Source organism: Physeter macrocephalus, chromosome 1 (genome assembly GCF_002837175.3).
Source record: "Physeter macrocephalus isolate SW-GA chromosome 1, ASM283717v5, whole genome shotgun sequence".
NCBI classification, from domain to species: Eukaryota; Metazoa; Chordata; class Mammalia; order Artiodactyla; family Physeteridae; genus Physeter; species Physeter macrocephalus.
The window spans coordinates 114,838,440-114,862,195 of NC_041214.2; the positions used below are offsets into that span (position 1 = coordinate 114,838,440).

General features: G+C 46.4%; 1 protein-coding gene and 1 long non-coding RNA gene across 11 annotated transcripts in view; one reads left to right on the plus strand and one right to left on the minus strand.

The window, feature by feature from the left end:
• The first annotated feature begins 597 nt into the window (after positions 1-597).
• The window catches only part of RIOX2 (ribosomal oxygenase 2), a 55,316-nt gene continuing 32,157 nt past the window's right edge, over positions 598-23,756 (plus strand). For 4 of the 9 annotated variants that reach the window (XR_003681343.1, XR_003681344.2, XM_028494224.2 and 1 more), the window contains exons 1-7: positions 666-750; positions 5,849-6,317; positions 11,061-11,180; positions 12,904-13,032; positions 17,110-17,213; positions 20,619-20,721; positions 21,900-22,071. Coding sequence is in view for 7 of the 9 variants with exons in the window: in XM_028494224.2 (XP_028350025.1) it covers positions 710-750; positions 5,849-6,317; positions 11,061-11,180; positions 12,904-13,032; positions 17,110-17,213; positions 20,619-20,721; positions 21,900-22,071 (1,138 nt within the window). In the remaining 2 variants the exon portion in view is untranslated. Of the gene's footprint in view, positions 765-989; positions 1,010-5,848; positions 6,318-11,060; positions 11,181-12,903; positions 13,033-17,109; positions 17,214-20,618; positions 20,722-21,899; positions 22,072-23,756 lie in introns of those variants that run through there. The other 5 variants (XM_024120235.2, XM_024120234.2, XM_024120236.3 and 2 more) reach the window with 5 other exon arrangements.
• Positions 13,046-17,314, minus strand: LOC129392248 (uncharacterized). 2 transcript variants are annotated; one of them, XR_008617831.1, is made up of 3 exons: positions 17,226-17,314; positions 16,833-16,955; positions 13,046-16,363 (listed from the first exon to the last, which is right to left on the minus strand). It is a non-coding gene; the product is annotated as an uncharacterized lncRNA (long non-coding RNA). The 2 variants fall into 2 exon arrangements; XR_008617828.1 differs by lacking the exon at positions 17,226-17,314 and having other exon boundaries at positions 13,046-15,833; positions 16,230-16,363; positions 16,833-17,100.

The following is a 23,756-nucleotide window of genomic DNA, read 5'->3' on the forward strand; positions in this document are numbered from 1 at the left end:
GGCCAGAGCAGAGGTGAGCAATTGATCCCCTGACAACTCCTTTCAGCCAGCCTCCCCACCCAAAAGTCCTGATAATGAGTCAAAAGGAGAGAGTGTTAGGCCGAAATTACTCAAATAATTACTTTTGTTCTTTTCTTCTACAGCCACAGTAGCAAGAATTTCCAGCATCCTTTTAAATCAGGATTAATTCTCTCTCCGGGAGCAACACGATATTAATTATAGTTGACTTAGTACAAAGCAGCACAGTGCAGCAGAGAGCCCCAAAGGACAGCGATGGAGAACTTGGACCGCTAGCGACCTAAACCTGGGCAGCTCACTTACTCCCTCCAGGCCTCAGTTTCTCCATTCATTAAAAGAACCGGGCGGTACTAGAGCACGTCCCCAAATCCTGAGCCTCATCCCGCCCCAATTCAAGAAAAACCCTCATTTATTTCCTTTCGCACCAGAGAAAAAAAATGTGCGGGCTTGAACTCCCAACATAACCCCGCCTCCGGGAGCTAGAAGCAACCCACCTCCCACCCGCTGCGGGCCGGCCGGCGGGCGTGGAGAAGGGCGCCCAGCAGGAGGGGCCGCCGGAGCGTGCGCACGTCGCGCCGCGCTGCGCCGCCCCGCCCCCAACCCACGCCGCCTCCTGCTTGGCTCGCGGCCGCGCGCACCACGCAGAGCCCGGTGAGTGGAGCGGTCCTGGCTCTCTGTCCCCGCCACTGCTATGTGGGGTGGTGCTCAACTTCCGGGCGCCCAGGCGCGAGTGTAGGTGGAGCAAGGTCGGAGTTGGGGGGCACCGCAGGGCTCGGGCCGGGGGCTTCAGTACGGCCGGGCCCCCGGCCGGCGGGCGCTGTTGGTTTCGGGACGGGGGACGCGCGCCGACGCGCTCGACGATCCCGGGCACGGGAATAGTGGACACGCTGGGTCTGGTGCCGCCCAGGGTCGCGGATGGCCTGGGCACCAAGAGTAACCACGTGCTCGGCCGGTGGTCTTGAGACGGGACGAGCACACGGAAAGTTTGGAGGTTTGCAGGGAGGGTGATGCAGGCCTTGGCCCCACGCGGCGGGCTGTCTGGGAGCGCCACGTGGGCTGTCCTCCCCGGCGGCCGGACGGGCCTAGGAGACCGGCTTTACAGCAGCGAAACCTGAAGTGAGGGCGGGAGAGCTGCGTCTTTCTCGTCCCACTGTAACTTTAAAATGACAGCCTACCCTCCCTTTTTTTCATTTGTCACCGAATATTTCTAGAACGGCTGCTCGACTGTTGGGTCGTCCATCAGGTTAATGAGACCAGGTTGTTCACTGTGTTTTCAGGAAGTATTGGCTTGGGAATCGCAGGCTCTGATTACTCCAATAGTCAGCTGTAAATTCGGCGCCGGGCCTTTGATTTCACTGGGCTCATCCTTAAGTGGAAAAGCCTGATTTATCCAGCTTCTAACACCAGCGCTTGGATAGTTTTGCCTCTCTGCCCTCATCCTTTGTAACCTCAGGGTTACTAAAATACATTAATGAGGTTCAATCCATTATTTCTAAAATAGAATTAAAAAGATAAGTGCCAATCACATCTTTAGGTCAACAGGAGAACCACTTTTCCCTCTCTGAACTGATAAACATCAATGAGGGCCCAAAGGAAATGTTTTAAGTCAGCCTAGGCAACCTTGTTACAGGCAATATAGCGTTTCTGTCAGTTTGTGTGTGTTTAACTGAGCTGAGTTTGCCTATGATCCTCCTCTATGTTACTGGATCTAAAATTCTGCTGCGGAGAACTATGTTACCTTTCTAACTTTTTTTAAACTGTGTTACTGCAGATTTCTGGGCTCTGCTACCAGAAGTGCTAGTCCAGTAGGTTTGATATGGGGCCCAGAAATTTGCATACTAACAAGCTTTCCTGGTGATTTGACTACACTTTGTAAAACACACCTCTGGAGCTTATAAAGACACACCTCCCTCTCCTGGTTGGTAATGACCTCTGATGGCTAAAGTGCCTTTCAGCTCTGATCGTACTGTTGAATACTCAAGCTACAGCTGCCATCAGAAGAATAATCCCCGCTGAACAAACCATCTGTTTTCCCTTAACTCTGTTTTGTTTAAGGCTTTTGAGATTTTTTTCTCTAAAATTGTATACAAAAGATGAAAAAGGGAAAAAAAATTCAGCAAATGTTTATTGAGGACCTCCTATGTGCCCTGGTCTGTGCTAAGCTCTGAAAATGTGCAGATAGTTGTCCTGTGTTAAGACTTCTGGTCAGTGAATATTACCATAGAAAAGAAAGTTAGGACACTTAAAAATATAACGGCTTTGTTTTTATTTGTTGCCTGTAGAATGGGTATCACTATTGATTTTCTTGTGGAATTTAATCCCTCAAAGTTGTTTAGATTAGTTGCTGGTTTTCATCTGTGGGCAGTTAGTAAAATATGAACCTTGAATCTTTTAATCTTTTTACATTTGAATGCTATGGTCAACTTAAGTTGGAAACAGTTGCTTTTTTAAACGCTTGCTTTTTTTTTCCCCTGTAGCTTATGAACATACTTACTCTAACTTCTGTTTGGGTGGTCTGTGAGATTCAGAGGCAGGCTAGTATTGGCTGTGCTTTTCCAGACAAAGCATTCTCTTGTTTAGTTCCAATATTTCTTACATTACAAAACACACTTTTTTTTTTTTTTTTTTTTTTTACTTTTTAATGTTTCTGAAATTGTGATGCAGCTTACAATTTTGTAAGTTTAATGTGGTGGAGTATGTCATCTGTTCTCCTCTCAACCTCCCGAAGTCTGTTAAAAAGAATGGTTGTCTTACAGTATGGGCAGTGTGAGAATCAGAGAAATAGTATGTTTGCCTAATAACCTCTAAGCTGGGTTCCAATGAACTGATCCTCAAATCATTTCAAAATGAACACATAGAAACAATAAATGATGTAACTTTTGGCAATAAAAGTAGTGAAATTCATAGTCTAACAAAAGCATTCATTATGCACTGTTGGGATTTATTTTGTTACTGATTGTAGATGGGAAATATGCTTCAACTGATTTTAGTTTTGGCTTCAGTATTTTGCACACTTTGTTTCACCACACTTCCTGGTGAATATGCTTATACTGTATTCATATACTGTGCTTAAGGAAAACAAGCCTTTTGTTTGCATCTTCCTGCTGCTCCCATACCTTAAATAAATTTTAAACTGACCAATTGTGAGGGATAAGAAATGTGTAGCTGAATATGAAATTACTTTTCCATTAATGAACACCTTTAATTATGCAAACCTTCTGAGGCAACCTAACAGTTTTTAACAATTAAATGTGAGTATTGTATCCCGTGTCCCCAACACCATCCCCAGGGTTAGTGATTTGCTAGGACTCACAGCTGATTTATTACAGCAGATGGAGACCAAGTGCTTCATTGCTGCAGCGGCTAGTTGTGACAACATGTGTGAAATGCTGCCAACCAGGGAAGCTCATTAGACACTCAATGCCAAGGGTTTTTATTGGGGGCTCATCATGTAGGACCTTCTGGCTGGCATGTATCAAAATTCCAGAGACCCAGAAGGAATGCGGGTGTTCAGTATAACCTGCATTGTTTGTCCAAACAGCTTAGACACAGTGAGTCCCTCTTTTCAGTTAATGGTGGTGGGAACACCTCTGAAATCTAAGTTCCCAGACCTGACATCCACCACATGCTGACCTCTCAAAGGATAGCAGGTAGCTCTTTTCTGCACAAGCAATGCTGTCTACTGAATCTGTGTTCATATCTCTTGTATTTCTACATCACTTATGGGCTCCAAGTACTAGCAGTACTTTGTCTCACTGAAGCTTTGATTCTTCAGTTGAGAAAGCACGCTGCTGTGTTTAACTTAAAAAGAATAAGAAACATTTTCAGAAAATGTGTCTCATTGATGATATATCCTAAGACATTAAAGTTTTTTTTTCCCAAAGTTTAAGAAAAAAGCTTAAGCCCTTACCCTTTCAATGCAAGCTTTTAGTATCAATTTGTATTAGTTTCCTACCATGGTCCTGTGTTTCCTGCCAAAAGCACTGGACCTTTTGAAGGAACTGAGCTATTTGTGGGTACAATATTTAGAAGCTAAAATGAGGCCTCTAGAGAGTTTTAAACAGCGCCCCCTTATCCACGGCTGACAATGTCCCAAGACACCCAGTGGATGCCTGAAATTGTGGATGGTACTGAAGTCTGTATATACTGTGCTTTTTTCCTATTCACAAATAGCTATAACAAAGTTTAATTTATAAATTAGGCACAGTAAGAGAATATCCGAATTGCCAGCATCATTACTCTTGAACTTTGGGGCCATCATTATCAAGTAAATTAAGGGTCACTGGAACACAAGCTTTGTGATACTAGGACAGTCAATCTGATCACCAAGACGGCCACTAAGTGACTAATGGGCTGGGTACACTAGACAGAGGGATTAATTCTAAATTTATTTTCTAGGTTTATTCTGAATTTATCAATTATAAATTTGTAAGTTAGTTGTTGCAATGTGTAACACATTGTTCAGGTGCCTACTTCCCAGGCCAGACCATTAATTCTACTCAGTCCATAGTGTAGCTGAAATACAGCTTAGTTATAATAACAAAAGAGCAGAAAACAGTGTGCTTGCAATTCTGATAACCCAACAAAATAGAAAAGCATAACATTTATAAATAAGTTACTGGTCTCTGGGAAAAATTGGTTTTTATAAGCACAGTGGTTCTTAACCTTTTTTGAGGATGGGAACTCTTTTAAAAATCTGGTAAAAGCAATGGACCTACCTCCTTTCCCAGAAAAAAAATGATTAAATGATTCAACTATCTCAGCAGTTCCTAGTCACAGTTTTAGCCTGTGGCCATTGACACAGCAAAGTCGAAATCTTTAAAGTTGGCTTTAATCAGCACCAGATCCCAAATCTAATTAGATGCACTCTGAGTTATAAATGCTTGACTCAAGAACCACCAAGAGCTGCCTACGGCAGCAGCTCAGGTGTGGTCTGTGACCCAGCAGTAGCGTCACTACCTGTGGGCTTGTTAGACATGCAGAATCTCAAGTCCCACCTGAGCCCTAGGCGCCCAGGGGATGTGTGTGCACGTGAAGGCTGGAGGGAGGAGAGCTTTGTTAGAAGTTAATGACGTTGCCATTTTATTATGTCTTATTTTAGTTAAAAAGGTGGAGCTTTAAAAAGCCTTGAGATATAACTATCTTTACCTTTCACTTTCAGCCCCCAATTAGTTTTCTGCTTTATTTTAATTTTTCTGATAAAGTGGCAATTTTTAGGAATAAGCTGAGGTTTGGAAGGGAGGCAATTCAGGTGCTTAAGGACTTGGGAGCAGGCAGCTTCTTGCCCCAGCCATCAGGTGGCACCTCTGGCCCAGGTGGCCTCCGGGACAGCAGCTGGGTGTGGTGCTTTGGTGAGGAGCACCTGGCCGTGGGCAGCTCTTGGTGGCTCTTGAGTCAAGCATTTATAACTCAGAGTGCATCTAATTAGATTTGGGATCTGGTGCTGATTAAAGCCAACTTTAAAGGTTTCGACTTTGCTGTGTCAATGGCCACAGGCTAAAACTGTGACTAGGAACTGCTGAGATAGTTGAATCATTTAATTTGGGATAATTATACCTTCCGATAAGTAATGACTTCCACGACTTAGTGCTTGTATACAAGTAAAACATGCCTTCCTTTCTGTGAATATGTGATCTGCTTAGTGTTTGAGGCTGAATCATATCTTGGAAGAAATGGTGTTGGCTTCAGGCTGTATCTTATTCTGGTAGAAATGGCCTTGGCTTAGGAAGAGTTCGCACAAAGGCCTAATAGTCATGCAAGTTGTGTGTACGAGATCCTCTGACACTGGCACTGGGACGCCTAAACACGAGTGCTTTCTTCTTTTTGGCAGGTTTGCGCTTCCTCACTGCCTTGTCTTGAGGACAACGATGCCAAAGAAAGTGAAGCCTGCAGGGGCTGGGAAGGAAGAGGGGCCTGTTCCCTGTAAGCAGGTGAAGGTGGAGCCAGCTGGTGGGCCTTCCCCTTTGAACCTTGACAGTCCCAGTGGCCTCTTTGAAAGTTTAATCTCACCCATCAAGACAGAGACTTTTTTCAAGGAATTCTGGGAGCAGAAGCCCCTTCTTATCCAGAGAGATGACCCTGTGCTGGCCACATATTACCAGTCCCTGTTCAGGCTCTCAGATCTGAAGAGTCTGTGCAGCCGGGGTATGTACTATGGAAGAGACGTAAATGTCTGCCGGTGTGTCAATGGGAAGAAGAAGGTTTTAAATAAAGATGGCAAAGTGCACTTTCTTCAGCTGAGAAAAGATTTTGATCAGAAAAGGGCAACAATTCAGTTTCACCAACCTCAGAGATTTAAGGTAACAGGTTCTCCCCAGTGCCGAATCCTGGTGTGTATTAAAGTTGCTAACATTTGGCCACAGATCAGCTCAGGGGTAAATCTGTTTTGATGATGATTAGGCTGCTGCCAGTTTGAGAAGAGGTAGCACCTGTTTGGTCTGCAAATGCATTACAACTTCAGTGACTTTATGTTCCCGTTTGGCTAAACTGTTAGAATCTGCAACAACTCAGGCTGGACATGGTGAGGTGCAAAAACTAAATTATACTTCAGGTTTATAAAGTTTGTTAAAGTGACGTTACATCTCCAGGAGCGTTTCCGTGGGCTGGTTTATGTTTTGACACATGGTAGACATTTCTGTTTGGCTTGTCCCTTCACTGTAACTTAAGGCACGATAGTGTCAAGGTGATCATTTTTTCCTTGAAGTTGCCTCCCTCTACTGCCTACATCTACCTAAGCAGAGGCTTCTGAGCAGTGACCAGACCACATACCAGATGCACGTTTAAGAAGGAGACTTCACCCTTATTAACAGCAGCCTGTCTGGCACTGAGGGGCAGAGTCCTGGAACTGCTGCTGGGGGGCATTCGCAGGTAGAGGGTAGGTTGGATTTGCAAGTCGGGAAGACTGGCTAACCTTTTATTTATTCTGAGTCAGTGGTTGACATTTGAGAAATAATTTGCCTCCTCTGTGCTCAGTTTCTGTGTTTATAAAATGTAGACTTAGGCTGAGCTAATCTGCTCTTAGAGGCATGAGATCTTTATGTGACAGGTGGCCCAGAACAATTGAGGGCCCATTCTGAGTTTTAGATAAAGTTTATCCCCATTCAGAAATGCCCTTCTGCGACCCATGGCTGAATCAAAATGTCAGCTTGGGAGGAGGAGGAGGAGGAGGAGGAGGAGAGCAGCGCGTGAAGTTCCACACTGAGCGGGTGGCTTCTGGCTGTGTGATGGCTCCTAGGACTTTGTCATCAATTACCAGTAATGCTTCTCACGACTGAATTCGAGTTGCCCTGTTAGATCCATTAAGCCTCCCTCATGTGTTGAATGCCTTTCCCGTTCTTGTCTACAGGATCCTGAACCTATTTGTACTCTGGATAAAGTGCAAGTACTCTTAGACTTTTCGGTACAAGGACTCATTCCAAAGGAGTGAGGCAATCATGAGCAGTTGAAATGTCCTTGGAATGCCAGCCTTTTGTCCCTAGCACCCAAAAGTAATGTATAAATCACTTGCAGACCAAGTCATGATGTGTGTTCAGAAAATATGGACACCGAGGTACTTCCCTCTGAGCTTGCCCCCGACTCTTTACTTAGCTAGAAGTAGCACTTTTTTTAAGAGTGGTTTTTAGACACCTAAGAACTATGAATAGAAAAGATCACTGATGTTGATTACATGTAATTTGTTCACAGACCAGCAGAAAGTTACTGTTTGGCATATGTGTGGTGTCCTCTGTGGCTGTCATTTTTGTGCTTTAGAATCATCTTGGACTCTTCTCTGCTCATCTGCTTAAGTGCTGCATGTTCCTCTTCCCCAGTTTCAAGTGGCCAAAACTGTGTTTCCTTTGCCCTGTTGACTTGGCTCTCTAGCCATGTTTATTAAAGCAGGAAGGATGAACTTTCCCATCTCAACTCAGCCCCCAGGCTAGACTAGGATGCATCCTGTTTTGCTTTGTTTTTTCCACCACCAGGACTTGAGAAATCTATTAAGCCTCAGGAGCTCACCCTCTTACACTAGATGCTGGGTTCCAAGTATTATATTATGACCAGATTTAGTGTTGTGTGTGTGTGTGTGTTTACTGATGGATATGTCGATATCAGGATAGAGAAAGTATAGAGGCAGTTCCTCATTGGCCAGATTGAGAGACTCGCAGAGTGAACAGTCAGCCCTTTATCAGGTCACACAGTGTGCACAGTTTATTATTCTAGTTTGTCCGGAAATGAGTAAGGAGGTAACCAGAGAGTGGTGGGTGGTTCCCCATCTGCTTTGGGTAAACCATGTATCAAGAGTCCAGATGAGTTTACCAGATATTTACATGTGTTCACTTTTGAACCCTCCAGCAGACATTTGAAATAATCGGGGCAATCACTGTGGTCTCCATTTTACGTGGAAAAAACGAGTTCACAGATGTGTCTTTTCCATAGCTACTAAGTAAGGACTTCTGATTCCAAAAGTAAAGCATTTTCCTAAACATATTTCTAAAGATATTAATTGAAATGTAGTAGGGCTTTTGGCATGTTTGCTTTCACCTTTACGTGTGAGTGTGGGCTTCTGGTCTTAGCTGTTGTGTTCAGCTGAGTCTGCAGGTAGGTCAGTGGAGAGAGGAGGAGCCTCCCCTTTCCCTTTCCCATTGTTCTGGGGTCCTCCTTGGCATCTGCAGACGTAGTTGGGAGTCATGAGTCAAAGGAGACAGATTTCAGGAGCCTTGTTTGTGCCAAAGTCAGCGCTGGTGAAGCCGCAACAGTTGTACGCTGCTTTGCAATGTAAATAGGCTTTGAGATAAATATGCTGTTTCCCATGGTCTTAGGGTGGGAGTCTTCCATTGCGAATAAAGAAGCTGACTTGTACCTACAACTTGGTCAGTGGTGATTTGACTCCAGATCCCTTTCTACTGGGCCACACTGGGCAGATTGAGAAGCTAAAGGTTCTATTTCCAGGAAAGATAGAAAAATTGTACAAATGATGGGGTTTTCAGTGACTTTTTTTTTTTAATTTATTTTATTTTATTTTTGGCTGCGTTGGGTCTTTGTTGCTGCGCGCGGGCATTCTCTAGTTGCGGCGAGCGCGGGCTACTCTTCCTTGTGGTGCGCAGGCTTCTCGTCGCGGTGATCTCTCTTATTGTGGAGCACGGGCTCTAGGCGCACGGGCTTCAGTAGTTGTGGCTCGCAGGCTCTAGAGCGCAGGCTCAGTAGTTGTGGCGCACGGGCTTAGTTGCTCCGTGGCATGTGGGATCTTCCTGGACCAGGACTTGAACCCGTGTCCCCTGCATTGGCAGGCGGATTCTTAACCACTGCGCCATGAGGGAAGCCCTTCAGTAACTTTTAAGAAGAAAAGAGATATGTACTCCTTAATTACAGACCCAGAAGCTTGAGTTGGGGGCCATAAAGTCACCCATATGGTCCTGAGACACCTCTCAGGCCATCAGAGACAGAGAGAAAGAGCGAGAGAGAAACTGGTTCCAGTTACTGTATAAATGTAATTACAGGGCCAGGTCCTGCTGGCCCCTCCCAGGTATAAATTAGGCAGCTTGGGAGATCTGTTATCTCTCTGGAGCTTTCAGATGCCATAAAATCATTCTTCCTGTGTTGCCTGAGATGTGTAAGTAGAGAAGCTCAGTGGTCTATACTGAAGATGTCTCCCAAAGGTTTTTTCATGCTGACCCAATTCTTTCCCACTTGGCATTTTTAATACTGTAGTTATTTTTGTTTTTTTGTTTTTTTGTCAGTCCAGTGGTAGGATTGACTCCCAAGCTGTGGTCACTGGTTTACCCAGCAAATACTTTCAATGTTTCAATGTCTTGTGTGTGGCAGGCACTGTACATTCATGTGCTTGAAGGGGCTCTGCAGTGTTCTTTGTAGGTGTCTTCTTTAAGGTAGTTCCTTAGAGGGGCAATATAGAGTCATGATTAAAGGTGTGGGCTCCGGAGCCAGGCTGCATGGATTTGAATCCTGGCTCCATCATTCATTGGCTGTGTGTTCTCGTGCCCGTTTCCTCACTGGCAAACTGAAGATATTGATAGGACCCACCGTATGAGACAGGGTGGCGGGGAGGGTTGTATCACTGAATTAGGTAAAGCACTTGGAAACAGTGCCTGGCGCATAGGAAGTGCCGATACCTACATGGCCTAACCGCTGCCTCTCCTCTCTCACCTGCCTTGGGACAGTCAGGTTTCTTCCTTGCAGGGATGTGTGGCTCCTCTTTAGGCCCCTCAGTCTGACTTAGGCCCTGAAGAGCTGATTAGCGACCGGAGAAAGGGAGCATTCCTCGACCCTGTTTACCCCTTTGCTGTCTGTACCCCCTTCCTAGGTTGTCATTTCTGCTCCCATTGCGCAAGTACCCTTTTGTGCAGGCAGTTCCCAGATGAACCCCTAGCTCTTCATCTTGCCAGAACTTCAGACTTAGCCATCCAGCACACGGGGGTCTTGGCAGCTCACACTTAACACTTCTGATGTACGGCTTTTCTTTTCTCCCCCCTGAAAGCTTGTTCTTTAGCACATCTTTCCCATTTCAGCGGGATGGGGAGCTGACTAACTGCCTCAGTCAAAAACCCAAGAGTGTTTCTCTGATTTATTCTCCCCACTCCCACACCCCTGCCATCAGCATGTCCTGTCAGCGCTGCTTCCCGAGCGCATCTCGACTTTTCTACGTCTCTCCCCCTCGCCCACCACCCTGGTCACTCCCAGCCTGCGCTGCTGCCTTCGTAGCCTCCCCATGGCTCTCTCTTGCTTTTCTACAATCAATTCCCCACACTGCAGCCTGAGTGAGCTTTTATAAGTGTGCATTGGATCCTGTCCTTGTCCTGCTGAAGATCCTATGACTCCCTGCTGCCTGCCTCTCCAGTCTCGTCTGCCGCTGCCCCTTCTCTGCGCTATTCTGCACGAGGATGGAAGGGTCCTGAGGACAGAGGTGCTGGCTTGGGCACCGTTGAATTCCAGGTGTCTGCAACATAGTAGCTGTGCGATAAAGACTTGCTGAGCGCATAAGAACATATTCCTTGTTTCTAATGCATTTTTCACCTCTTTCCTCTCCATCTTTTTTTTTTTTTTTAAAGGATGAGCTTTGGAGGATCCAGGAGAAGCTGGAGTGCTACTTTGGCTCGTTGGTTGGCTCGAATGTGTACATAACCCCTGCGGGTTCTCAGGGCCTGCCGCCCCATTATGATGACGTAGAGGTGAGGGGGGAGGAAACTGCTCGGCTCCGGGAGGACGAGTTGCTGCCAGCCCGGGTTAGTGGGTTGTCAGGGTTCAGTTCAGCTCTCAGGCCGGGTCTCTGCCCACTCTTCCTGTGCGGGCTCTGCAGAGCTTGACCTCCCTCACCGGGATGTTGGGCCAAAATTAATCCCATCAAACTGGTTTCCTGCCCCTTCAGAAAGGGGAGATTGTTTATTTACTAATATAAAGAGCCACACATTCCTCCGAAATAGGTGTTTTTTGAATTTTCTACAGAAAGGTGTGATTGGCTTTTTCTTTAATTTCATAATGTATGGTCTTTAATAAAGTGAGGTCTTAAGTAATTCTTACATCTGCTTTCTTTTGTCCTTTTTCTGTAGCTACCAAAAGTATATATTTTTTCCATTTGTGAAGATCTTGGGGCAGCTTGAATGAAGGTCATGGTTTCACTTAAGCACTGGCGTCTTGACAAGTGTTGATTTCATTCTCATGGGGCTGCCAAAAAGAGTTAACTCTTTGGCTTAGGTATTTCATAGTTTTATTTTTGTACCAAGACAATGTGTGAACACAGAGTTATTAGTAAAAAACCTCTTTTTTCCCCCTCCTTTGAGAGCAATTTGATATCAATACAGTTTCCAAAAAATTAAAAAAAAAATATTTCTAATAGGGCTTCCCTGGTCGCACAGTGGTTAAGAATCCACCTGCCAATGTAGGGGATAAGGGTTCGAGCCCTGGTCTGGGAAGATCCCACATGCTGCAGAGCAACTAAGCCCGTGCGCCACAACTACTGAGCCTGCGCTCTAGAGCCCGCAAGCCACAACTACTGAGCCCGCGTGCCGCAACTACTGAGGCCACGTACTGCAGCTACTGAACCCCACGCACCTAGAGCCTGTGCTCCGCAACAAGAGAAACCACTGCGATAAGCCCGCGCACCGCAATGAAGAGTGGCCCCAGCTCGCTGCAACTAGAGAAGGCTCGCGCGCAGCAGTGAAGACCCAACGCAGCCAAAAATAAATAAATTAAATAAATAAATTAAAAAATATATATTTCTAACAAAACTTTAAAATATCTTTGGTTGAATGAAGAATAAAAAAACTTGACATTTTTCTATGTGCCAAGGATTGTATTCAGGATTTTAGACACAGTAATATCTGAAGCTTGGCTTTTCTGTCAGAGATTATGGGCTTTCAGCTGTCTGATGGAAGATTTAAAAGAATGAGAGGGGGCTTCCCTGGTGGCGCAGTGGTTGAGAATCCGCCTGCTGATGCAGGGGACACGGGTTCGTGCCCCGGTCCGGGAAGATCCCACATGCCGCAGAGCGGCTGGGCCCGTGAGCCATGGCCACCGAGCCTGTGCTCTGCAACGGGAGAGGCCACAATAGTGAGAGGCCCGCGTACCACAAAAAAAAATAAAAAATAAAAAATAAAAGAATGAGATAGTGGGATAGATACTGGGATATAAAGAACTCAGCGAGGCTTTCATGAAAGTGAAAAGAATGACTAGCCCTCCAGTGTCAGACTTCACGATTACCTGTTTTTAAAAGTGAATACCAGTAGTGACAACTTAAAGTGTATAGGGAAATGTATCTGTGATCTTTTATTTTTATTTTTTTATCTGAAATTTGTGATTCATCTAAGCCCTGAGAGGGCTAACACTCTAGAAGCACTTTGCCTCATGAGTTGTCTGGAGGCTCTCTGACACTCCGGGGTCCTGTGTTTTCTGTAGGTTTTCATCCTGCAGCTGGAGGGAGAGAAACACTGGCGCCTGTACCACCCGACAGTGCCCTTGGCGCGGGAGTACAGCTTGGAGGCTGAGGACAGGATCGGGAGGCCAGCACACGAGTTCACATTGAAGGTACGGGCCTGCTTTTGTGGGTGCCTCTCCTGAGACAGGTTTGGTTTGAGGTTTGTGTAATGGTCCCCGGCAAATGTACCCAAGAGGCTGGGGGCAAGTGGCTCTCATTCCAGCTTGCCAGCACGGGGGGCTTCTTAAAGGACATTTGGTAGTTTGTAGCTGCGGGAGTGAGCTGAGGAAATGTTAAGTTCATTTTCCAAATCACCTGTCTCCAAATATAATCCAAGTGCAACAGGAATGAATTATGAATTCGGTAACCACTGACTTCTCTAGAGCAAAAGTGGAAGGCATGGCCAGTGGTCACCGCTGGGTTGTAGGCTGCTTGAGCAGAGCACGGCCAGGGACCCAGTAGTTTTTGTTGTTGGTACAATTCCAGTCTGACCCCTTTTCCTCCTGATTGTGCAGTAGACTCTCTGTGCTCCCTTCCCCCTGCATATAGTCCCCAGAAGAATAATCATCACGAAAGCTCTTGAGGAGGCCTTCCCCAGGAAGTCAGGTGGCTCGAGCATGTGCTGGTTCACTGGCATCTTGCTGCTGAGAAAGTGTGTCTTTGAGCAGTTAGCTGGATGGGATCATAGCCAATCCCCAGCAGCTGGGGTTGTTGAGGAAAAAATCTTGGATAAGAATAGCTGCATAATTCAATTTTATACCTTTTCCTACAAAACTTAAAATTTAATTTCCTTCAGTGGTAATAAGAAAATAGATAATTTAAACCATACCGAAGATTCTAACCAAACTGATAGACTTGCGTATGGTTATTGTTTTTGTATTTCTTGTGTCTTGAAGTTATAATTAGTATCTAATTCCTACTCAGGGCCTCGTAGCTCTTTCTTGATTTTAAGATCATTGCCTGCCTGCCATAACTGGGAGAAACAATCTCCCTTTTTAGGATGGGGGCCTGTGTTATAGGGGACTTGAATAAATACAACAATAAAGGTACCTTTCTTCATTTTTTTTATGCTCTTGGTCAGTGATCAGCAAACTACGGCCCATAGGCCAAAAATCTGGCCTGCTGCCCGTTTTTGTATATAAAGCTTATGGAAACATAGCCACACTCATTCCTTATGTACTCTCTAGGGCAGAGTCAGCTAGTTGCCACAGGGACCATGTGGCTCACAAACCACAGATATTTACTGTCTGGCCCTTTACAGAGAGAGTTTGCCAACCCTGCTCTTGGCTGATTATTTTTAAGCCAAAGACTAAGCTGTCCATGGTCTCCGAGGCCAGGGCTGAGTTACTCAGACTGACATCTGGCTGCTTGCCCTGCCGGAGAAGGTCGGGCTTCATGGTGGTCATGGGGCTTGGAGGAGATGGAGCATTGCACGCTAATCATACCCATCCTGGTCACAGCTCACTACGAGAAGCCCTGAGTCTCCTGGAAGGAGAAAGACAGTGTTGTGGCCTGTGGGGATTTTCAAGTTGTATGTCTATTGAGTTTTTAATCAGTGGAATTCTTCAAATTTAATATTCCGCAAACCAAAATCCCATGTGCTACCCTGTCCCCAGCCTCCTTCTCCCTGCAAATGTGTCACCCTTCTTCTTCTTGTTTGGGGCAAAATCCTTGGACATAGATTTATACAAAAGCCTGCTACCTAGTGTCCCCTTTGCAGACTTTTCTGACATAACAACCATGATGATCCTTTTGTGATCCCGTGAACCCTTTGCCCAGACCTCTGCTGTCTTTCTGTTAAACCCAGAATAAAAGCCAAAGTCCTTTTTTAAAAAAATAATCAATGCTTTATCACTTAAATGGAAAATTGATAGCACAGTAAGTTTTAATGATCTAATTAATGGAAAATTATAATAAAATTTCTTTAAAATTTTTTTCAGCATCCTAGTATACCAGCATATTCATTACCATTGTGTATATTTTCAAAGGCATTAATATCAATGGAATAATTAAAGACAATGATGAAAATGGAACTCATTTATACCCAATTCTCCTTTTCTCAGGCCTTTATGCTGCTGGTTTATGTAGCCTTTGGATTGAAGCCAGAGATATTTTTTTTCTTGGTTAAAAAAATTAGCTTTTCTAATTCTTTCAGAATAAACAGAAACAGGACAGTGGTATGTCAAATGGCTAATTGTCTTATCATTATAAAAAAGCCGAAGTCCTTAAAATGGTCTAGAAGGCCCTGTAATCTGGCCCCTCTGCTGCCTGCTCACCTCACCTCCCATCATTCCCTCCTTCACTCACTACCTTCCTGACACACTGGCCTAACCGATGCCCCTCAACCTGCCAGGCACGTTCCAGCCTCAGGACCTTTGCACTTGCTCTTCCCTCCGCCTGGAATCCTTTCTCCCCAGGTTGTTGCATGGCTGGCTTGCTCATTTCCTAAAGTCTCTACTGAAATGTCACCTTAGCCGAGTGAGGTTTAATGGACCATCCTGGGTAAAATAGCACCTCTAATCCCAGACACACCCCGCCACCCCTCAGTTCCATCAACATCATTCCCCTCCTCCTTCTTCTGCTTATTTTGTCTTCTTTGCATTCGCCATCACTTAACATTATTTATTTGCCGCTTTATTTTATCCTTCTTGCCCCACTAGAATGTCTTCATTGTCTAGTGTACCTTCTTCCTTCTCAAATGTTTTTCTCTTCTGGAATGTGCTCCATCAGGGCAGGTCTTTGTTTTGTTCAGTGCTCTCTCCCCCGGTGCCAAGCACAGGTGCCTGGTGTGGGTGGTGGGCAGGGAAGGGTGAATCAGGTGTTTGTGGGATGAATAAATGACTGGATGGATGAAATATGTACATGAGGGCCTCAGTCACAGGGCTGGCACACAGACTCTCACAGATGATAGCTGTAATTATGAGTAATGCATTTGTTTACTTGAAGTACTAGTTTCCCTGTCAGATTGGTGTTATTCAGGGCAAGATAGCTCTTATGAGTACATATATAATTACTTATGTATGTACTTAACACTAAAAAAAGAAGTTTTTTTAATCTGATATTTCTTGAGCTCTTTCTCCAGGGCCCATGCTCTTAACCAGTGAGACAGAAGGCTTCGCAGGGTTGCAGAGAGCAGATGAGCGACTCTCAAGATTCCCTCTCCTCTGCTCAGGCAACTGCTATATACAGAATGTTCTTTTTCTGGATGGGATTAGGGAGGAGGAAGCTCCAGGGCAGTAGTGATTTGGGGAAAATATTTCTGTTCCATGGCTTGGGAAAGAAATAGGACAGGGTGGAGGAGGCTCACCTGCCCGAGAAGTGACTGATCTTTAGTTACATACAGTGTTTAGGTTCAAATGAAGGGTCAAAGGGTTTTTCATCCATTCTTCCAAACATCTTTTGAGCCTCTGGTGTGTGCTGGATGCTTAGGTGGTTTAGGCCCTGGGGATACAAGATGGATATGGACCCTGCTTGGAAGAGCTCACAGACTACCAGGGACTGGCAGGTAAAATAAGAATTATAATACAGCCACAGCCACTTGCCCAGCATTGCTCCAAGAGCTTTTTGTTTTTGGCCGTGCCGCGCGTGCATCACGTGGGATCTAAATTCCCCGACCAGGGATCAAACCCACGGCCCCTGCATTGGAAGTGCAGAGTCTTAACCACTGGACCGCCAGGGAAGGCAGCTCCAAGAACGTTTTTCCTTTAATCCTCAAAATAATTCTGTGAGATTTGGGGCAATTGCTTCCATTTTACACATAAAGGAACTGAGGCCTCGGGAGGTTAAGTAATTTGCTGGGGTCACCAGCCAGTGAGTGTAGCCTCTGTATGGTTCTAAAGCTCCTATTCCTCACTGCCCCCTTTGAAGGGTGTGGAGGGAGGGAGCAGGCTTCCCAGGCACAGGCTGTCACCTTGATCCTAGGGTGGCTTCAGGTGTATCTGGTCTCAGCTTATGAATAAAGAAAGTGACTTCAGGCTCTGGAAGCCTCTCCAGGATTGGGGTTCATGGTGACAGGTTCACGGACACAGCAGAGCTAGACGGGTGGATACCACAGAGAACAGCATGCAGACCACTGCTAGAATCACCACATAGAGGTTTTTGGAATGCAGAACTGAAACAGCCTTTCTAGAAGAACGAGAAGATATCCTCCCTACTAACTCCTCCCCCCCCTCCTTTTTTTCCCTTAGCCGGGAGACTTGCTGTACTTTCCCAGAGGGACCATTCACCAGGCGGACACTCCCTCAGGGCTGGCCCACTCCACGCACGTGACCATCAGCACCTACCAGAGCAGGTGAGCACTCACCTGCAGCCTCACGTCCCCGACAGCTCCGAGCTGTGGCCGCAGCGGCGTGTTCAGGAGACCTGAGGGAGTTAGCTGCTTCTCTCCTACTTATCTAGCCCCGGGATTTCCGGCTGACTTCCTGTTCCTTCAGCGTCCTACCTGTGCCATTGACCCACTCGTCTGGGCTTCCTCCTGGCCTGTCATGATCCTGACTCTACAGAACGCTGGGAGTTGCCCAAATAAAGGCTCCCGTGGTTTGGGAAGATAGAAGCATAGCTGTGGGTGTGGCGGTGTTCGTGTTGCCAGGCTGGGCTTGTAGTCTCTCTCCCACACCCCTATCCCTCACCTCTCTCCCTCCCTCCCTCCCTCCCTTCCCCTCTCTGTCTCTCTCTGTCTCTCTCTCTCTCTCTCCCCCCACCCCCTTCAAAATTTGTTTTTGATTGTGGTAAAATATTTATAACATAGAATGTGCCATTTTAACCATTAAGTGTCCAATTCACTGACATTAATTATATTCACACTGTTGTGCAACCATCACCCACTACCTGTTTCCAAGACATTTTCATCTCCCCAAACAGAAACTCTGTCCATTGAAACCTCTGGGTCTATTTTAAGGCTTCCATTTTTTACAGTTCATGAAATTAAAGTCAGAAAGGAAGTCTGGAACAGTGAGTCCTAAAAGCACATGTGCTAAAAACAATTCCAATTAAAACCATGTTCCAGTTCAGCAAGTGCCTTGTCACGCGACAGGGCCTGGGCAGCAGTGCCCAGTGAGTCATTTCCTGGTAGCAGCGACCTCGGTAGTCCCATTAAAAATGCCAGTCATTAATTTATTCATCATGCAGCACTACACCTTGTGCTAGTTGCTGGGATTGTAGGCATTGGACTGAAGGCGCTTTGAGAGAACTTACTCTCTGGAAGTGGTGGAAGGAGGGGAGATAGGCATGTAGTTACCAAACAGTGTGATACATCCCATCATAGGTTTGCAGAGGAGACTCTGGGAGCACAGAGGAATGCACTTAGCTAAGCTGGGGCCTCAGGGAAGGTTCTGGAAATGACTTGACACCCAAGCTGAGAGAGATTTACAGGATGAGTAAGTAGAGGTGGGTCAGGAGGTCAGAGTAGGAGAGGATATTCCCGGCCTGAGGGACAGTCAGTCGCCTCCTAACTTCAAAGCTGTATCTTGCAGAACAAGTAAGCATTCTTCTGCCTCCTCATCTGGCTTTTCAGCAAGAAGTGAACCCCCTGTGTTTAAGAGACAGGAGGAGCTAGCTGGAGTCTGGCCTGAAGTTCGGCTCTCTTTGCCCACAAGTAGAAGCCAGAGCTTGTTTGGGGCTTCCTTTATGTAAAATGCCCTTGTCACCGTGGCTGGTTAGGTGCCTTACATAGCGAGAAACAGTCTCTGAGGGCAGCTCAAGAAGAGCAGGGGTGACTGAGGGGGCGGGTCGTAGGAACTGGGGAAGGGCAGGCTGCAGGGAGGCTGAACCAGAAGTTCGTTCTGGACCAAAGCAGCTCTGGGCCTTGGCAGCCACATATTGATAGTTTGATAGAGTGTCCATCTTCTGGTGCCCCGCCGTTGATGTTACTCAGCTGCTCCCTCTTTCTCTAATTCTCCCTCTTTTTCATTTCTCTTCGTCTCCTAGTCATCAGTTTTTGCTCCCTTGTTTTCCTTCCTCGGTTTCTATCTACTCACAACATTGGCTCATCACAAGGCATCCTCAGTTACTTCTCTGACCTCCCTCGGTCTCATTGAACCTATTAGCTTTTGCTTCCACTGAGTGCCTGACTCGCTGTTTCCCAGTCCCCAGGATGAACTGGTAGCCTTCCCTGGTCCCTCCCACCCACCACCCACCCCCTCTGCAGGCAGCAGGGCTGGGGAAGAGCAGTCTGAGTTACAGAGGATGCCTGCCGGGGGCTGTGGGTAGGCACCGTGACCCGTGTATCTAAGCTGGATGCCAACCTGTGCCTTTGTCAGCGGGGCTGGTGCTGGAACGGGACAGATGTAACTCGAGGACCGTCGCTCCCCGCAGATGTCCCTGTGCTTTGGTCCTGGTGCTCCTTAAGGCCTGTGGCAGAGTGAGGACTTGGGCCTTTTCCTAACCCCTCTCAAGGGGAGCATTGTTGGAACATTTAGGGCCAGCTGTATGAGACAGTGGCCTGTCGATTGGGCTGCTTTACCAAAGTGAGCCCCTCCAGAGGTGTTATTTCCAAACTTTGGAAAGGCCCAAGATCCATTTTCCTAGAAGAACACGGAGCTCAATTTAACGGCACTTAAACTCCTCCGTGAGCTACTGCTGCGTGACTTGTACCTGGGATCCTTCAAAGGACGATACTATTTCATGCTGCTGAAAGGTCTGTATGTGTCTTCCAGGTCGAAGTTCAGTCAAAGGTGTGAGGGTGGGTGTAGCATTATGTCACAAGTGGTGAGGCTACCACGGAGGAGTGGACGTCTTGGGGGAAGTGTCTCTCATGTGGCTTTTGTCCTCTTTTGCCACTTTTCCAGGAGGGAAGCATAAAAGTGTTAATTTTGCTTACTGAGTGAGAAGCAAAAGTCATACTGTGAATTTCCATTTTGCATGTAGCCAGCAATTTGAAATCTGCTGGTGACACAGAGAAAAATGTTAAACAGCTCAGAAGCGTTTAAAGAGAGCAGCCCCACAGCGTGTGCTTCTCACACTGGCACACATTGAGGAGCCAGCGATTCTAAATGCCCCAGAGAAAGCAGAGGCAATTGAACACTGATGCTCCTCCCGAGATGGTATTTTTCGCCTCTGGCTTCTATCTCCTACCCCAGTAAAGCCACTGCCAGAGTTTAACAAGTTGCAAAATCAATTGTTTTGAAATTGTTGATGTTGGATATTTTGCTGAGGAAGAGTACCCCTCTTTTTTATAAGGAACAAAGGAAAATGTAGTGTTTAACTGTTCAGATGATTACACAGTCCGGGGATCTTGCTGTTACCCTAAATGTGTTGCTTTTGGATTTTTTACACATAAAAATCTTTTTAGGTCCTATAATGATTGAGGGTTAAAGTTTCCTGCAAAGCTCTCCTCAAGGCTCTGTGTTATATAGTTGAAAACATTAAAAAAAAAAAATTGGTTCCTTGAACTTCCTACTTTATGACAGTCTGTAATTAATTCTCTGGTATCTTTACGTTTAAGACAAATCATGAAGGAAGTCTAGCTTCCCACCTTTAATTTTGCACCTGAGTGTCTGGGATGGGGAGGAAGGGAAGACTCTGATTGATGAAGGCCTTAAGTCTTTATGCTGAGTAATGTGAAATTAGTGGAACTCAAGATGTCAGGGCAGGGGAATTGGCGTGACAGTTTGTAGCTTTAGGCTTTTAGTAATCAGTGTTCTATGCACATTTCTTATGTGTTCACTCTTTTTTTTTTTTTTCTTGGTACATGTTCCAGTTCATGGGGAGATTTCCTTTTGGACACCATTTCAGGGCTCGTGTTTGATACTGCAAAGGCAGACGTAGAGCTACGGGCCGGCATACCCCGGCAGCTGCTCCTGGTAAGGAGTAAAGGCAGGTGGGAAGGGAGGGGTAACCATGGCCCAGGACAGCTGAAGCTGTGGCTCCCTCGTCGGGACCCCAGAATCCTCCCCGTGTGAGCCAAGCTTGTCTTCTCCCGGGCGCGGTGGTTTGCAGAACGAATGGAGTGCTGCACATTGCATGCCACCCAAAGGACCAGCAGTGTTGTGCAGACGGCCCGCTTCCTGTACTTCGTGGCGGCAGCGGCGGGCACTGGTAACGCTGGCTGAATCGGTGGTTGAATGAATAACTAACCTGGCTTGGGAACTGTAGCCTGAGCACACGTGAGATCACTAGTTAGGAGAGACCCACTGGAGAGCCTGGCCTTGGTGTGCTCCCTGGCTTTCCTGTCCGTCCTGGTTTTACCTTTGAAACAGCAGCCCTGTTGGCTAGTTTTGAGAAGATGAGTGCATTAGTGCTGAGTTGAGCAAAGGGTGCTTTCACGGTCTGAAGCAGTCACCTTAGACAGTGATTTGCTTTTCAAAAGGCAAAGCCGAGACTGTACCATATTCCCAGGGATCCCTCTTTTCAGGCAAAATCCTGAAAATTGATCTTTTTTTTTTGCAAACGGTAGGCAGCTTAGGATGAACAGTGGTTATAAGGAAATAAAGGGATACTGGGCTTCCCTGGTGGCGCAGTGGTTGAGAGTCCACCTGCCGATGCAGGGGACACGCTTTTCAAAAGGCAAAGCCGAGACTGTACCATATTCCCAGGGATCCCTCTTTTCAGGCAAAATCCTGAAAATTGATCTTTTTTTTTTGCAAACGGTAGGCAGCTTAGGATGAACAGTGGTTATAAGGAAATAAAGGGATACTGGGCTTCCCTGGTGGCGCAGTGGTTGAGAGTCCACCTGCTGATGCAGGGGACACAGGTTCATGCCCCGGTCCGGGAAGATCCCACATACCGCGGAGCGGCTGGGCCCGTGAGCCGTGGCCGTTGAGCCTGCGCGTCCGGAGCCTGTGCTCCGCAACGGGAGAGGCCACAGCAGTGAGAGGCCCGCGTACCGAAAAAAAAAAAAAAAAAAGGGATACTGTCTTAAGGGAGTGACATGGGTCTGCATCTGCCCTGGGTGATGACGCTCGGTGGACGACTCCAGAGACGGAGACCTGGGCAGTACGGTCGCTGGAGTCTGGGCCCGGACTCACTTCTGTGTTTCTAGCAGGTGGAAACCACAGCCGTTGCAACAAGAAAATTAAGTGGCTTTCTGAGGATGCTTGCAGACCGGCTGGAAGGCACCAAAGAACTGCTTTCAGCAGACATGAAGAAGGATTTTGCTATGAACAGACTCCCACCTTACTATTTGGGAGATGGAGCAGAGCTTTCAACGCCAGGTAGAGCTTGCTCTTTTCTTCTAGGTGGTCAGGGGCTAACGTGGGATACTTTGAGCTTTTCTGGGTGGGCACCTCTTTGAGCTGATGGAATGTATGAAGCATTTGAGGATTAATGTGGGCCTGTCCTTAGTGTGAGGTTGGGCAGGACATGCAGCCTGATGGGGAATGAGAGCCCTGTGATTTGGGGTGAGGAGTATGTGTGTTTATGGCCCCTCTGGAATTCATCATCTTCAGGAAGTTTTAAGAACTTGAACATTGAAATAATCTTGTTGGAATTAACTCGGGGATGGGTAAAATGTTGCCATCAGCAGGGGAACTACCAGAATGCGCAAGATTATCAGACCTTCTCCCAAGTCCCAGGTGACTATTTTGTGACAGGTTTAAGGTACAGATGACATTGATAGACTTCTGGGTGGATGGTGATATCGGTGTTCTGGAGCAGAGACCACACCACACTCCTGTAGTCGGACAAAGCTGGGTTTATTGACTTGTAACAGGGAAGATAGCATGCCATTGGGGGCACCTCAGTAAAAGGAGCTTGGAAAGGATTTATAGGATTTGGGTTTGAGTTAGGTGATTTTCAGGAGGGTTCAAGGAAGCAGGGCTTTGCTCGGGATTGAGTGCTGTCGGGAAAAAGGAGGGATTCTCGGACTGGGTCTCCCGTAAATCTTAGCTAGTAGCAGGAGGAGTGAAGTGAAGCCAGAGTGACAATTGGTAAAGCAGCAGCAGCAGTGGTCACTCAGATTAGCCAGGCTAGGGCATGTTTGGTCACTTCTGTGGTTTGACAGTGTCCTTGCTTTGGCCTGAGTTCTGACCCGATGATGAAGTGGTCTTGGTTTTGTCTCGCTCTCTCTCAGTCACAGCGTGGCCTTGCTTAATATCGGGGTTCTGTGTAATGGCCTATGTTCAGCAGGAGAACACGGAGACACAGCCCTGAGTGCCAGGCTGGCTCTCAGGCTGCTTCTCTCTTAGTCAGGTAGAGGGAGAGTTTCATTTTCATTAATTTTCATAAAAGCCTTATCACCAGTGGAGAACCACCGAGATACACACTCTACAAGGTCCCTTCTAACATTGATGCTATGTACATTTTTATTATAGTCTCTGGTGGGGGGGACGTTTAACATTTGTTTTTGATAGCATCTACTCAAAATAGCACATGTTTTCCCAGCACATATTTTAATCTTTAGCAGACCAGTGTCCTGAGTATCAGCTTATGGCCCAGGATATTTTATCCAAAGTTTTCCTTGCCTTAGTCCTTATAGTCAATAAAGTTATGATCCCTCAACTCTTTCTCCAACCAGAAGACCCTGTAAGGCTGGTCTGATTGGACTGGCTGCTTTTTCACTAAGTTAAATCCAATCTAGGAAAGAGTAGTGTTTTCTGTGGACTTTATTAGGTGGCTTTTTTATGACACTGCACTTGACCTACACAGGCTGAATAATTTGCCATGGTCATGCAGCTAGTAATTGGAGGGGTGGTGCACTTTGAGCTCAGGAAGTCCTTTCAGAGTCCACGTGTGGAGCAAGCAGGGGATAGAAACTGGAGACGTGAGAGCGTTGTGTGCAGAAGGCACGGTGGCCCTGTCTGTACTGTGATAGTATGTGCTCCCCGGGTACTGGTGACAACTATTTAATGAACTTACAATTAGATAAATAACAGAGGTCTGTTATGTGTGTCTTCAGTAT